This window comes from Brachyistius frenatus, unplaced genomic scaffold (genome assembly GCF_029030835.1).
Source record: "Brachyistius frenatus isolate BFR_SWC_R1_liver_20210118 unplaced genomic scaffold, ASM2903083v1 Contig_205, whole genome shotgun sequence".
NCBI lineage: Eukaryota > Metazoa > Chordata > Actinopteri > Embiotocidae > Brachyistius > Brachyistius frenatus.
The window spans coordinates 647,972-661,248 of NW_027210804.1; the positions used below are offsets into that span (position 1 = coordinate 647,972).

General features: G+C 38.8%; 2 protein-coding genes across 2 annotated transcripts; one reads left to right on the forward strand and one right to left on the reverse strand.

The window, feature by feature from the left end:
* The first annotated feature begins 1,186 nt into the window (after positions 1-1,186).
* Positions 1,187-10,139, forward strand: plg (plasminogen). Its single transcript, XM_069719055.1, has 19 exons — positions 1,187-1,301; positions 3,048-3,183; positions 3,252-3,358; positions 3,698-3,812; positions 3,900-4,039; positions 4,162-4,282; positions 4,405-4,523; positions 5,090-5,252; positions 5,390-5,514; positions 5,758-5,917; positions 6,427-6,608; positions 6,691-6,839; positions 6,928-7,021; positions 7,237-7,351; positions 7,877-7,951; positions 8,167-8,307; positions 8,502-8,608; positions 9,064-9,209; positions 9,487-10,139. Exons 1-19 carry the CDS (start codon positions 1,253-1,255, stop codon positions 9,646-9,648), a joined length of 2,406 nt encoding a protein of 801 aa, XP_069575156.1. The 5' UTR covers positions 1,187-1,252; the 3' UTR covers positions 9,649-10,139.
* LOC138633062 (solute carrier family 22 member 3-like) lies at positions 9,959-12,875 on the reverse strand. Its single transcript, XM_069719057.1, has 6 exons — positions 12,645-12,875; positions 12,345-12,559; positions 12,160-12,268; positions 11,874-11,986; positions 10,724-10,823; positions 9,959-10,046 (listed from the first exon to the last, which is right to left on the reverse strand). Exons 1-6 carry the CDS (start codon positions 12,752-12,754, stop codon positions 9,977-9,979), a joined length of 717 nt encoding a protein of 238 aa, XP_069575158.1. The 5' UTR covers positions 12,755-12,875; the 3' UTR covers positions 9,959-9,976.
* Positions 12,876-13,277: the final 402 nt, after the last annotated feature.

Consider the following 13,277-nt stretch of genomic DNA (forward strand, 5'->3'; position numbering starts at 1 on the left):
AATGCATTTAAATAATTAAAAGTAAAAGCACTGGTGGCTCCTTTTACTGTAAATTTTTATACAAATTCTTAAATATATAAGAAATTCTTTATTTATGCCCAGAGAATTCACAGGCTGTTACACCACACAATGAAATTCTCTTTGCTAGTCCTCCTTTCACCTTCAACAAGAACTAAAAATGTATGTTATGTATATTCAAAACTTAAAAAATACATAAAATACAGATTAATTACTACTGGGTACAATTCGTATTGTACCTTGTTATATAACATAATTACAGCATATGTTTCTCAAATGTTGTCAAATAATTGTAGTAGAGTAAAAAGTACTATATGTTTTTCTCAAATTTAATCCAGTAAAAATATAAAGCAGCATAAAAGTTCAATTTAATAATGTTCTTTACTACATTTTTATATAAACGCAAAGTCTCTAATAATGAAATAACTCAAAAAATTTGACAAAAAAATAGCCTGAAAATGTAGGTTGTTTGTGTTGTTGTAAAGATAGTGACTTACTGAAAATTGAACATTAGCTTTTTGTTCCTGTCGTGCACTGAACAGTCAAAAGTAAGCTGTTTTGTAATCGTATGTTTGCAATTGAGGGCATTGGTCCCTTTTTTAGCTGAAGATTAACCATAGATATTGATCTAATTTTTATCTAGCTCACATAATATTCACCAGCAGAATGAAAATCCGCTCCACAATATTATACAATCGACACATACATACTGTAGATAGACATTATCATTATAGATGCCTCCCATTATCCATAACTAATGAAATGTTAAACTCCACATAGAACGTGTACAAAGAGACAGAATTAGCATGTTGACAAGAAAACACAAGGTCACATGATGTCGAGCCCTGGAGGAGTCTCTTAATCAAAGGTGGTAGGTGTAAAACTAAAGAAGGTGAACTAGCTCAAAGAAGCCTGTCGATGCATCTCAGCAGAGATAAAGACTGAAAGAATGAAACAGCACAGGTACAGTAGAAAAATATTTAATTATAGTCAACACATAATAAAGACTGAAATACTGTGATATTACAACGAAACACTTTTTCTTGTTACAGAATCTCCCTTAAACAAGAATTTTGACCTCTTACTCTTCTGCTGTCCTTGTCGGGCCAATGATTGACTAATAATTGAGCTGTACTGTTTGTCCTCCTGACATGCCAAAAGGAACCCAATAGTGTACCAGGAGGTATCTCTGTGTTTTAGTCGACTATGAGCTGCTAGTATTAAGGGTCTCAACATGGACCTGTACAAAGCAGCTTTCCTCCTGGCAGCCTTGATCTGCACCGGTAAGATATCATCTTTGTTTGATACTGATGAATATATCTGAAATTGTGTAATTTATATAAAATGTATATAAAAAGAGAGAAAGAGTGTGCTTAGCTTCATTGTGAGAGCACCGTGTCAAAACTGTTCAAGGCCCTTTCATTGCTGTTTCACCATTCAATCACAGCCGGGATGTATTAAGAGACACGTCTGCAAAAAAAAAAAAAAAAAACAATTTAGTAGACTCTCCATATAAGACGCAGATTAAAAATTAACAAAAAAGTAGCTGATGTGATTCATTTAACTTTATGATTCAGATCATTAAATTGCCTTCAGCTCGTGTCATCTATTCAAAACTAAACCTGAAGTCTGGACTTTATTGACACAAGGAATTTGATAAATTCAGGCTTAGATGTCCAGTGCATGATGTAATTTCATGCACTGGAATGGAATTTTTGCTTCTTTATTTACATTGTTTATCACGATGGTTTGCTAATAAAGCTAGCTGAAGGCTAAATCAGTAAAATACAACATAATGACTGGTCAACTTTGGTTCCTCTTATTCAGATGACGTAAATTGTCAGTGCAACCTTGACTGTCTGGACAAAATGCACTGGACCAATAGAAATAACAAATGGAAGCTAATAGGAGCAAACAAATCCACGGTGTCTCGAGTGCTTTTGACAACCTTAACTTCTCTCTTTGATTGCACCATCTCCTGTGAGATCTAAAATCTAACATATATATTAGCTATGGTGTACCACAGGGCTCAATCTTGGTACCTACAGTGTTCTTTTTCTTTATTTTTATGCCAATAATTCATTCTACAGTCATACGATACAATATAAATGTATTGTTATGCAGATGATACACAGTTTTACATACTTAAGAAGCTGAATGTTAGTTCAAAACGCCATGCCAGAAAACCAATTAAAACAATATATTGTTTGTAAATTACAGTTTGAGAGCAGTAAATATACTGTGACTTATTGTTTTTCTGCTGTGTTGTGTCCTTGATATCTGTTATTCGTCTGTGAGTGGAAAGCTTACAGTTGCAAACGCCGACTTCCCAGCACACCGTTATTTAACTGTTACAAATTTGGATGACACAATTCTTCACTATTACTCAATTCCTTTGGTGTCTCGGAAACAGGATTTATTTATTTTTTTATGAACAGATTTAATATTTGTAGAATTATCAAAGCAACAGATTATTGTAGTGCATCAGTTGAAGTCTGATTTTAAACCTGAAGACTATAATTCAGCAAATTGTCTTTTTGTGGGGCAAATAACATCTTTTTCAAAAATGTTTGATTCACTAATAAAGGCCTGATCAGATTAAACTGTTAAAGGAATATAAACATTTTATTATCCCCCTTCCAACCATATATAGTATGTATAATATCCATATGTATGTTTGTGTATGTATACCAATTTGCAGGAAAACTAATCTCTTCTTTTAAGATTATAGTTTAAACTATTTAATGCCCAGTCAGTAGCTGCTTTCTCTACTGACTCCTCACTCAGAGAACTGTGGTTACACATGGTTACAAGTACATTTTTGTTACATTATTTTTCTCTGTAATAACTTAATACTTTGTTGATTCCTTTACTATATTACCTATTTACTGCTGTTTTACTTTATGTATTAAACAAAAAAAAAACTTGAGACCCAGATTTAAGCCAGAGTGGCTTTAATTCATACAGAAAACTCTATTCCACGTGTTTTGTATTTGACCTTAAAAGAATGTTTTTGTCTCTGACTCCAGTTGGTGGCACTGACGTGGACGGCTACTCCAAAACTGAGGGGGCGTGGATTATCTCGCTGAATAAAAGACTCTATTCAGCCAACACTGTGACTGATTGTGCCGCTAAATGTAACTCTGAACCATCCTTCACATGCAGGTAGGTTCACACTTCACACTTTTTCTCAATGTCAACATCAAAGCCTGACATCGGCTTTATTTTCACAGGTCTTTCTTATTTGTTGAAAAGGATCAAGAGTGTTGGACAGCAGCGGCAAACTCAAAAACAGAGTCTGTCCTGCGCAGAAGCAGCGCAGTTTTATACGAAAAAAATGGTAAGTCCTTTTTTTTTTTTTCAATACATTTTTCGTTCTGGTTTACGTTTACATGATATTTGTTTGTTTTATTTGCAATGTGGTTTAATGTTTAGCCCGTATTACATCATCAAATGATGTTTGGACTGTGTCTGCAAACACAGTCAATCAAGTTTTAGGGATAAAAACGGATTCTTTCAACGAACTGTCTGATTGATTTGTTTAGCATTTAGTATTTGCAGCATTGCACTCAGCAGTGTGCTATACAGTGAATGGCTAAACAAGCGTGCCATCTAAATTTGATGTATTGAAATGTGATATAGTCCTCTGGTGAATATTGTTTTGTTTTGTTTTGTCTAGAGTATCTCCTGGAGTGTGTAAATGGAATAGGAACAGATTACAGAGGAACAAAGACCAAAACAAAATCGGCAAAGCTGTGTCAGAGATGGGAAGCAAAATTCCCACACAGGCCCAAGTATATATTTACATATTGTCATTTCATTTTACATATTACTTTGTGGGTTTTTTTTTGGTATTTTTTTTAACAATGTGTCTTCTACAGCGTCACACCGCAGAGCAACCCTCGAGCAGACCTGGAGTCGAACTTCTGTAGAAACCCCGATGGGGACAGCGGAGGACCCTGGTGCTACACCACTGACCCCAGCATCCGCTGGGAGCATTGCAATATATCCAGCTGCACTGGTATGATTCAGTTATCTGTGTTTGTACCATTGCCAAGGCACAGAAACAATGCGTGGCTGTAGATAATAGAGACAAGACAGCAGAGGAAATAGCGTGACGTGTCTTTGCCCGATCTTTTACAGAGGAGTGTATACACTGCAGCGGAGAGGACTACAGAGGAAAAATCTCCACCACTGAAACTGGCTTCACTTGCCAACGATGGGACTCCCAGAAACCTCACAACCACGGCTACAATCCCAGCGCGTAAGACTGCATAAACTGAACTTTCAGGATTTAATAAGGTTTATTAAACCTATCCTGGAATTAAAATACATGTTCGAGACGCTGAACCGAAGTATAAATACTTATTTTTCTGCTTTCTACAGTCTTCCAGAGAAATATCTTGAGGCGAACTACTGCAGGAACCCAGATGGAGATCCCCGGCCCTGGTGCTTCACCACCAGCCCGTCCAAACGATGGGACTTCTGCTCCATACCTCGCTGCAGTAAGTCCTCACATTTTTAAAATATGTATATCATAAAACCTACCAAGGTTTCCACCGTTGTGAATCAGGCACAGAACTATATATAATTCAAGGACTCTTTGTCTGTATGAATTTACAAATGTATGTTTGTCCTTTGCATATCTCAACAACGGTCCGTCCAATCTGCTTAAAACTTGGTCCTTGTATTGCTGGAGACCCAAGGATGTGCACTGGCCAAATTTGGTGCAATTTGGACATGCGACACATTTGAAATGAATAAACTTTAATAAAAAGGCGACAGGCGCTCTGTACAGTGACGAGGGCGGAGTCGCGCCACACAGCCGCATTTCCAAAGAGCATCGCAGCTGACGTAGTCGAGCGTGTCTTCACCAATGTCCACTTGCAAGCTACACAGCAATACCACAAGCCAGGCAATCATACTGCCAACCAGGCAATTTTGAACGGGCACTGCAAGTGTAGAAAGAAAAATATTTGAAAAAGACAGATGGAAACCACAGATGAAGAGAGAATATGCTCGACTTGTTTTTTCTACCCGACAACTAATCCAACCTGTGTTCCGTCCAAAGCGTCTGAGCCTCCCACCATCGTCCCAGAGATGACCTGTGTTACCGGTGAAGGTGGAGCGTACCGAGGCACAATTGCTGTGACCGAGTCTGGCAAAACGTGCCAGAGCTGGTCGGTTCAGACGCCACATAAACACAACCGCACCCCAGACAACTACCCCTGCAAGTAAGGAGCCGAACCTGGGAACAACGTCGACCCTCACTGACGAAAATGAAAACGTAAAAAAAAAAAGAAGGGCTTTATGGGCTTTATATTTTGGTAATAATCATTGTGTTCTCTCTTTTTTTTTTTTTTTTAATCAGAAGCTTGGATAATAACTACTGTCGTAACCCCGACAATGAGAGGATGCCTTGGTGTTACACGACTGACTCTGAAACTCGCTGGGAGTACTGCAGGGTGCCGCGCTGTGGTGATGAACCTGGACGAGGTACAACACCAGTCAAGGGGGTCTACTTTAAAAACAGCAAAACATAGTAGTGATGTATTAAATACTTGCTCAGCAGAATTCTGTAATTTGACCATTTACTTTGAAGAAATAGAAAATCTGCAAAGTAAGGATAAAGAACAGGGAAAATAAATAATTTGTTGTATGAGCAAATAAAAAACTAGTTTTAAGTGTTGATGGAGTTAATTACGAATAATCTGACATACTTCCTGTCTCTTGCTGCAGATGATCCAGTGATCCCCCCAGATGAGGAAGACTGCTACGAGGGGAATGGGTCCAGTTATCGGGGCATAACGTCGGAGACAATCAGTGGGAAAAAATGTCAACACTGGAGCTCCATGACTCCTCACAACCATAACAAAACTCCACGGACCTTCCCCACTGCGTGAGCATGAAATAATGGCAGCTAATGGATTTTTTTTATACAGCAGATTTGTAAAATGACCAAACAAGTTTATTAGTTATGCCCTCAAAGAATCTGAATTTCCACCATAGTGGACTTTTTTGACAAGTGCAAAAACGGAAAGTCAAATTTTATCAACATTATTTTTTTTACTACACTTCACACTGTGAAACCACAAAGAAAGATAGGCTTCTGTTAGGAAACCATTAATGGGCACAATGGGCCTGTGAGATGGATTTACCATAGACCTAGGTATTTTTGGGAGTCGTATAACACAGGAAAACATGGAATTTCACGAGTTGAAAAATATGAAAGTACAATCTATCCAGTTATTTTATTAAGACTCACAGACAAAACACTTGTTGTTTTGGTGTGTAGCTGTACCTTCAGTATTACGCCATCCTCATCAATAGTCTCATCAGATTAGGTTTATATTATAGTGGGCTTCTGCAAACATCTTTCCTGAAGTTCCTGGTCTTCTTTTTCAACAGGGACCTTAAAAGGAATCTGTGCAGGAACCCGGACGGAGACCGGAGTCCCTGGTGTTACACCACAGACCCCAAAGTCCGCTGGGAGTACTGCAACTTGGAGAAATGCCCCACCAATCCTGCAGGAGCAGCAACCATCAAGCCTCCCAAATCCCCGGCGCCTACCCAGACCTCAGCAGAGAGAGGTGAATCTACACTTTACATGTCTGTCTGTCGCATTTGTTTGATCCTTCATTCACCCTGTTGGTGTCTCGGATGCCGTCTCAGACTGTAAGATTGGAAGTGGAAGTACGTACCGAGGTCCGACCTCCATCACGATACTGGGGGTGACTTGCCAGGCGTGGAGTGCTCAAAGTCCTCACCAACACAACAGCTTCACCCCACAAACTCACCCCACTAAGGGTCTGGACAGTAATGTAAGAGTGCATCTACTTGATCGCGTAAGGACATAACATTTTTTTGTCTTTTCTAGCTCTCTGATTCTTTGTGTATCTCTACTTTCAGAGCTGCAGAAATCCAGACAGTGACGTGAACGGACCGTGGTGCTACACTACCGACAGGAACAAGAAATGGGACTACTGCCAGATCCCGGACTGTGGTATGTGAGCACGGCTGAATTTTGTGCTATTTAACCACCCCGCACAATTTGGTTCAGATGTTCATGATTCCCAGAGGAATAATCCTGCTATTCTATCCGATCAACCTAGTCTCCTAAAACGTTTATGCTCTTGGTCTTGTTGACTGATAAGAAATCAAACAAACTCTATGCTTTTGTTTCACTGCTCTTGTGAGAACTGTGAACTTTCTCTGTAGCTGGACTGGAATGTGGGACGCCAGTCACCAAACCGAAGCGCTGTTTTGGTCGTATCGTTGGCGGCTGTGAGTCTAAACCTCACTCGTGGCCCTGGCAGATCAGCCTCAGGACCCAGTGAGTAGACCAATAAGTAACGTATGACTCTCTGCATTTGTCAAATATGATATAAAGCATTATATAATATTTTGTTTTCAAAGGAAAATACTATGTTTTTACTGAAGCCAACAGTTAGCCAGTGTCTTCAAATTCATAGTAAAACCGTTTAGAAATTAAATTAAGCGTACAGTCAAAATAAGGGTCCGACTTTTGCACCAAAAGTACAGAAGACATCAAAGACATCACATTTAACAAATACAGAATGTTGTTGTTGTTGGAGTTGCATATAAACATAAGCAAACAATCAATATAAAATAATATAACACATCAGAGACAGCTAATATGTTATTTTTGTTTTCCTTTCACATTTTGCTTTTGTTGCTTCTTAATGTTTTAAATGTATTTTTGTATCCCTCTTTAAAATACATACAAAATATATACATCTTTAAATAAATAAACATCTGACACTCACCTGTTTTTTTTAAATTTATTTATTTATTTTTATTAAATACACTTCTGTCTGCCTATTTTTCTTTCTATCAGGAGCGGAATCCATTTCTGTGGAGGAACCCTGATTCACCGTCAGTGGGTTCTTACTGCTGCACATTGTCTGGAGAGGTCAGAGCAGAGTGCTCATTAACACAATCTCAAAAATACATCCTGCCAACAACACAAACACTTGATAACTGCCGTGCGTGTGTGTGTGTGTGTGTGTGTGTGTGTGTGTGTGTGTGTGTGTGTGTGTGTGTGTGTGTGTGTGTGTGTGTGTGTGTGTGTGTGTGTGTGTGTGTGTGTGTGTATATGTGTGTGTTTATAAATGTCTTTTGCTGCAGTTCCAAGCGTCCTGGGTCCTATGCGGTAGTCCTGGGTGTCCACACAGAGAGAGCCAATGAGCCGTCGAAACAAGACAGGAGACTGGAGAAACTGGTGCTGGGACCCAATGGAGCTGACATCGCCCTGCTCAAACTAGAAGTGTCAGTACAGGTCTACTTTTCCTAACAGCACTAATAATATTATAAATGGCTGTAAATAGACGATTCTGAGCTGTTGTCCACAATGTGCTGAATGTTTACATTTATGCTTATCACTGTTGTCCACTGCTTGAACTAGTTGCAGCTCTCTTCTAATATCCCTGAAACTGATGTTTGTATGTTTGTTGTGTTTGTAGACCCGCGCTGATAAATGACAAAGTGCTGCCGGCTTGTCTGCCTGAAAAGGACTTCATCGTTGCCAGTGGAACCGAGTGCTACGTGACCGGCTGGGGCGAGACTCAAGGTGAGTCACATGGGCGTCGGCTCTCTTCGTGAGGACCAGTTGGAGAGTGAAGTTTAAAAAAAACAAAAAACCACACACAAACCTCTAATTACTCTTTAGACCTCTGTATAGACTTTTAATTGCAAAAATTGGTATTAGATATTTTTCTAGGTATTTCTTTATTGATTTAGCAAAATACAAAGCATTGTCCACTGGTAAAACTAAATATCAGACACTTTTTCATCGTCTTAAGCCAAAAGTAACTTTATTCATCACATTTGTTGCTTTCTAACTGATTATATACAATAATCCTAAACTCATCTGCACGCTTTAAAAATTCAACAGTAAGCTGGGTGACATAGAAAACAATCAGGGAGTGTTTCCCACTGGTGCTGCATTACAGCACATCTCCGAAATCCTGTGGTGATGATTGTATTGTTACGATGAAGAGGGTAATTGGAGTTATCGTGTTGCAGGTACGGGAGGTGACGGCATCCTCAAGGAAGCTGGTTTCCCCGTGATCGAGAACAAGATCTGCAACCGTCCGTCCTACCTGAACGGCCGAGTCAAAAGCCACGAGATGTGTGCCGGAAATATCGAGGGAGGAACAGACAGCTGTCAGGTATGAAAAAGTCCCCAAAAAATAAAGTACTGTAGTGTTTGTGTTGTGCATTGCCGTCTGCCTCGGTCTCTTTTTATATTTTTTTTATAACAGTGTTGTTGTTTTTTTAATACTATCTGTAAGTTTGAGTCATTTTCTAGGAACTTTTCAGGGAATGAATCTATAATTTGATACCACTTCTAGAGAAAATGTCCTGCTTTGATCTTTTTTTTAAGTCTAGTTTTGGCATCAAAACGATAAATACAATTTTAAAATAATGTGTGTTTTCTCTCTGCAGGGTGACAGCGGCGGCCCTCTGGTGTGTTATGCCCAAAACAGGTATGTCCTGCAGGGCGTGACGTCATGGGGTTTGGGATGCGCCAACGCCATGAAACCCGGCGTTTACGCTCGAACCTCGAAGTTTGTCGACTGGATAGAAAGAACCATCAAAGCTAATTAACCTGCAAATGTCACCAGTCGCTGGAAGTAACTCATCATCGTAGGGCTTTTTTTGAAGATGTTTTAAACATGTATGAACTGTTCTGCTCGGACTCAGGTTTGCAGGCCGGTTTTTATCTGATGTTATTGTTTCATTTAATTATAATTGAAATAGATTAAGCACGGTATATCCACGGTTTTAGGATGTAAAGGTCTGTTTTCTTTAAGAGCTGGGAAAAAAAAACGCAATACGAAGGAAACTGGGAAATTACACTTTATAGAAAATGCGTAAAAAAACAACAACAACTACTTCCTTGTTTTTAAGCTGAGTGAGTAAAAATATAAGATAATCACACAGTTGTTTCCTTGTTTGTCGGATCCATTTTTAAAAGTTTCTTCATTTGTCGATTCTCCTTTTTCCTGAAGAAAAGAAAAACAAATTTTAACTGGATATGAAGTGTATTCTGCTGTTAAACCTGTGGATAAGGCATCAAAATAAAAATGCATTAAATAGAGTTCAGCTGACTTTTGCTTAGATCATTTTCTGTACCTGTGTGTCTGAAATCGGCACTTAATTCAGATATTTAGTCTAAATAACTACAAAAGTAAACTTGAAGCTTGAAGAATCATCAAATACAAAATTTAATGCATTAACAGTATATACGTTATAGATAATGGGAGAAAGTACACACTGAGGGAGTAGAGTTATTTACCCTCGTTGATATAAAATACGGACAAAAGAACAAGTTAATATAATGCAGCATCCTTTAAAATGATCGGTTGAATCACCCACCTTTTTGCAATGGTTTTAATTAAGGTTGAACATTATAACCTTCATGAAGGTTGAATTTACTGAAGGACTGTTGTATGAGACTCCAGTTGTTTAGGTTTAGGTGTACCTAATCGTGGGCGTAACTACAATAAATTCTCATAAATATTCATAAAACCACCCGTATATATATTATCCCAACAGAAAACTGAAGCTGTGGAGGCAAATGTCATTTAAACCCCTTCTATGTTCATACCATGATTTCTCTCTTGTATTTTATAAACTCGTGCCTGAGTGTGTTTTAACTGAGAGCTGAGAAAATTCTTACCAATCAGGGACCTCGATATCATCGATGGTGTCAGGAAGAGGAGCTCCTCTTGTTTCAGGCAGCAGCAATACCAAACCTCCAGCTATGAACGCCAGGGCTCCTGAACCATGAATATACAAAGAGCTTAGCAAATATTTTCATAATAATGTTTGGATTTTGGACAGCGTAAACTATTTGAAGACGTTACTTTTGCCAGGGGTAACTGGATGGATACGACTTTTTTAAATCAACAAATTATTGATTGATTAGTGAAGGAAAGAAACAGCAGTGCACTTTATATGATTTTAGGGTACCGTTGTAACGCATGTTTTCTTGTGTTATAAACAACCACAGAATTTTAATTACAACTGAATCCTCGTACAATCTTTATCTACTTAGCTGCGAGGTAGAAGATAAATGCTAATGACAACTAAGTATAGCTAAAGTCATAGAGAAAACAGAAACCAATAAGAAGCTCATATTGTTTTTATTTTTATATGTAGATTTACCTAAAATATTATTTGTAAAATGATCTAAAAATATTTTTAGAAAAACACACTGTGTACCCATAAATGTGAACAAACATATTGAATGCATTAACGTCCTCATGAAATACTTAGAGCTGACTTTTTTGGATGTGCAAATTATTACAACTTGAAATGGCTCTCGGCTAACTCAATGGTCAATTATGTCAGAAATGAAAACAACGTAGGCCTATTTTAGGGCTATTGCCTTTAATGACTGAAAATTGTACTGTTTCTACCAGCATCTGGACAGCCTTCTGTCTATGATCTGTGACAATAACTGAGAATCAGCCTTTAGAGGCATGAAATTGAAATTTTCAAAACCCATGTCCCTGTCACACAGTTTTGCTAAAAGCCTTCAAACTACTCTTTTTTTTTCAGCTTTACAAATCTAACTAGCCTAGCTTAGCAGAGTAGCAGTAACTGGCCTCAGGAGCCTGTGACTCTTGTGAAATCCATGTGAGTTGTTGTAGTTAAGTACCGTTACATATTTACACGTCTGATTATGACAAATAATCAGCCTACGAGAGTTTTTGGGAGTTTATATATCTGTTACATAAGAGACATTTGCATAGCGGCCTTCTTGAACATAATAGTAGAGATGCAACCAATATTAGGAGCCAATCGTTAAAAGTTGAAAAATTTACCGAAGATGATGAGTGGCAGCTCCAACCAAATGGCGGCCAGTCTGTAGAGCAGGAAGGGAGACACGATGCCTCCGATATCACACAGACTGGAACAAACAGACACTCCCAGGTTCCTGTATGCGGTAAAAATGTTTGACAGTTTAACGTGAGTTGTAACGCGTTTCAACGTACTCTGTGTGTTGGCAATAATCTCAAAGTAAACCTGCTTCCATTTGGCTTTAGTAGAGTCATAAAGAAGTTTTCTGGGTAGTACATTTTTTTATATATACGTCACTCTGGTCTTTACCTGACGAATGTCGGGTAGAGCTCGGTGTTAACAAACACCACCATCTCGAAGGCCATGGTGATCCCCAACCGACCGATACAGGCCACAACCGTCTTGAACCAGAACATGCCTAAAGTGGATGGAAATGCAGCATCAACAGTTTTTTTATGTTCTTTTCCGTGTCTCAACCAACGATTAAAACTCACTGTCAGGAATGAAGGCCGCGGTAACGCAGGAAGCTCCGGCCACGATGTTGGCGGCGGCGAAGGGGAGGCGCCGGCCGATGCGCTCGATGGTGAGGAGGATGAGGAAGGCGGCGGGGAACTCGACCAGGCCGGAGATGAGGAAGTCGATGTAGACATTTCCTCCCGTTATCCCCACTCGCATGATGAGGCCCTGATAAACCACAGCGCTGGTGAACCTGCAGAGTACAAACGCCAAGATTTAATGTCTCTTCTGCGTGTAGGCTCGGCTTAGTTGTATTTGGGATTTCTAGCGAGTCTTACCAGTTGAACATGAGGATTAAAGTATGTTTTCTCATTTTTGGAGTTCTAAACAGGTCCAGCAGAGAAGCAGTGGTGCACACACCCTCATCATCAGTCAGTTTCTGGAACATAAAGCGGTTGTTAAACACAAGATTAAGAAATAACACAGTGATGCAGCAAAACCGCAGTTCTTAATATATTTCTCTTCTAGGAGTACTGAGATATCGAAGGGTAACGTGATTTTGTATATTTTTGTGAAATCCAAAAAATTCCATGAAAATACCAAAACCAGCAATGAATTGACTCTATCGAGATCCAAGGCACTATTTTTGGGCATTTTTTGGTTTGACCAAATTTTGGTCTTGGTTTGTCGTGTATGATCTGAGGCACCTTTTATTGTACTATGGCATGACTTATTCTTCATATTTTAGACGACATACTAAAGTCTTAAGTATTTAAAAAAAAATTTGGCCGAAAAAAAATGGCATGCTATAGTGTGACTTTTTGGTGATTTTTGTGTCGATGAAAACGTAATTCTAAAGTACGACTGTTTCGATGACATACTATGGTATGACTTTTTCTTCATATTTTAGACAACATACTACAGTTTAAATATTTTAAATTTGTTGGGCCTCAGAAAAACGTCATACTATA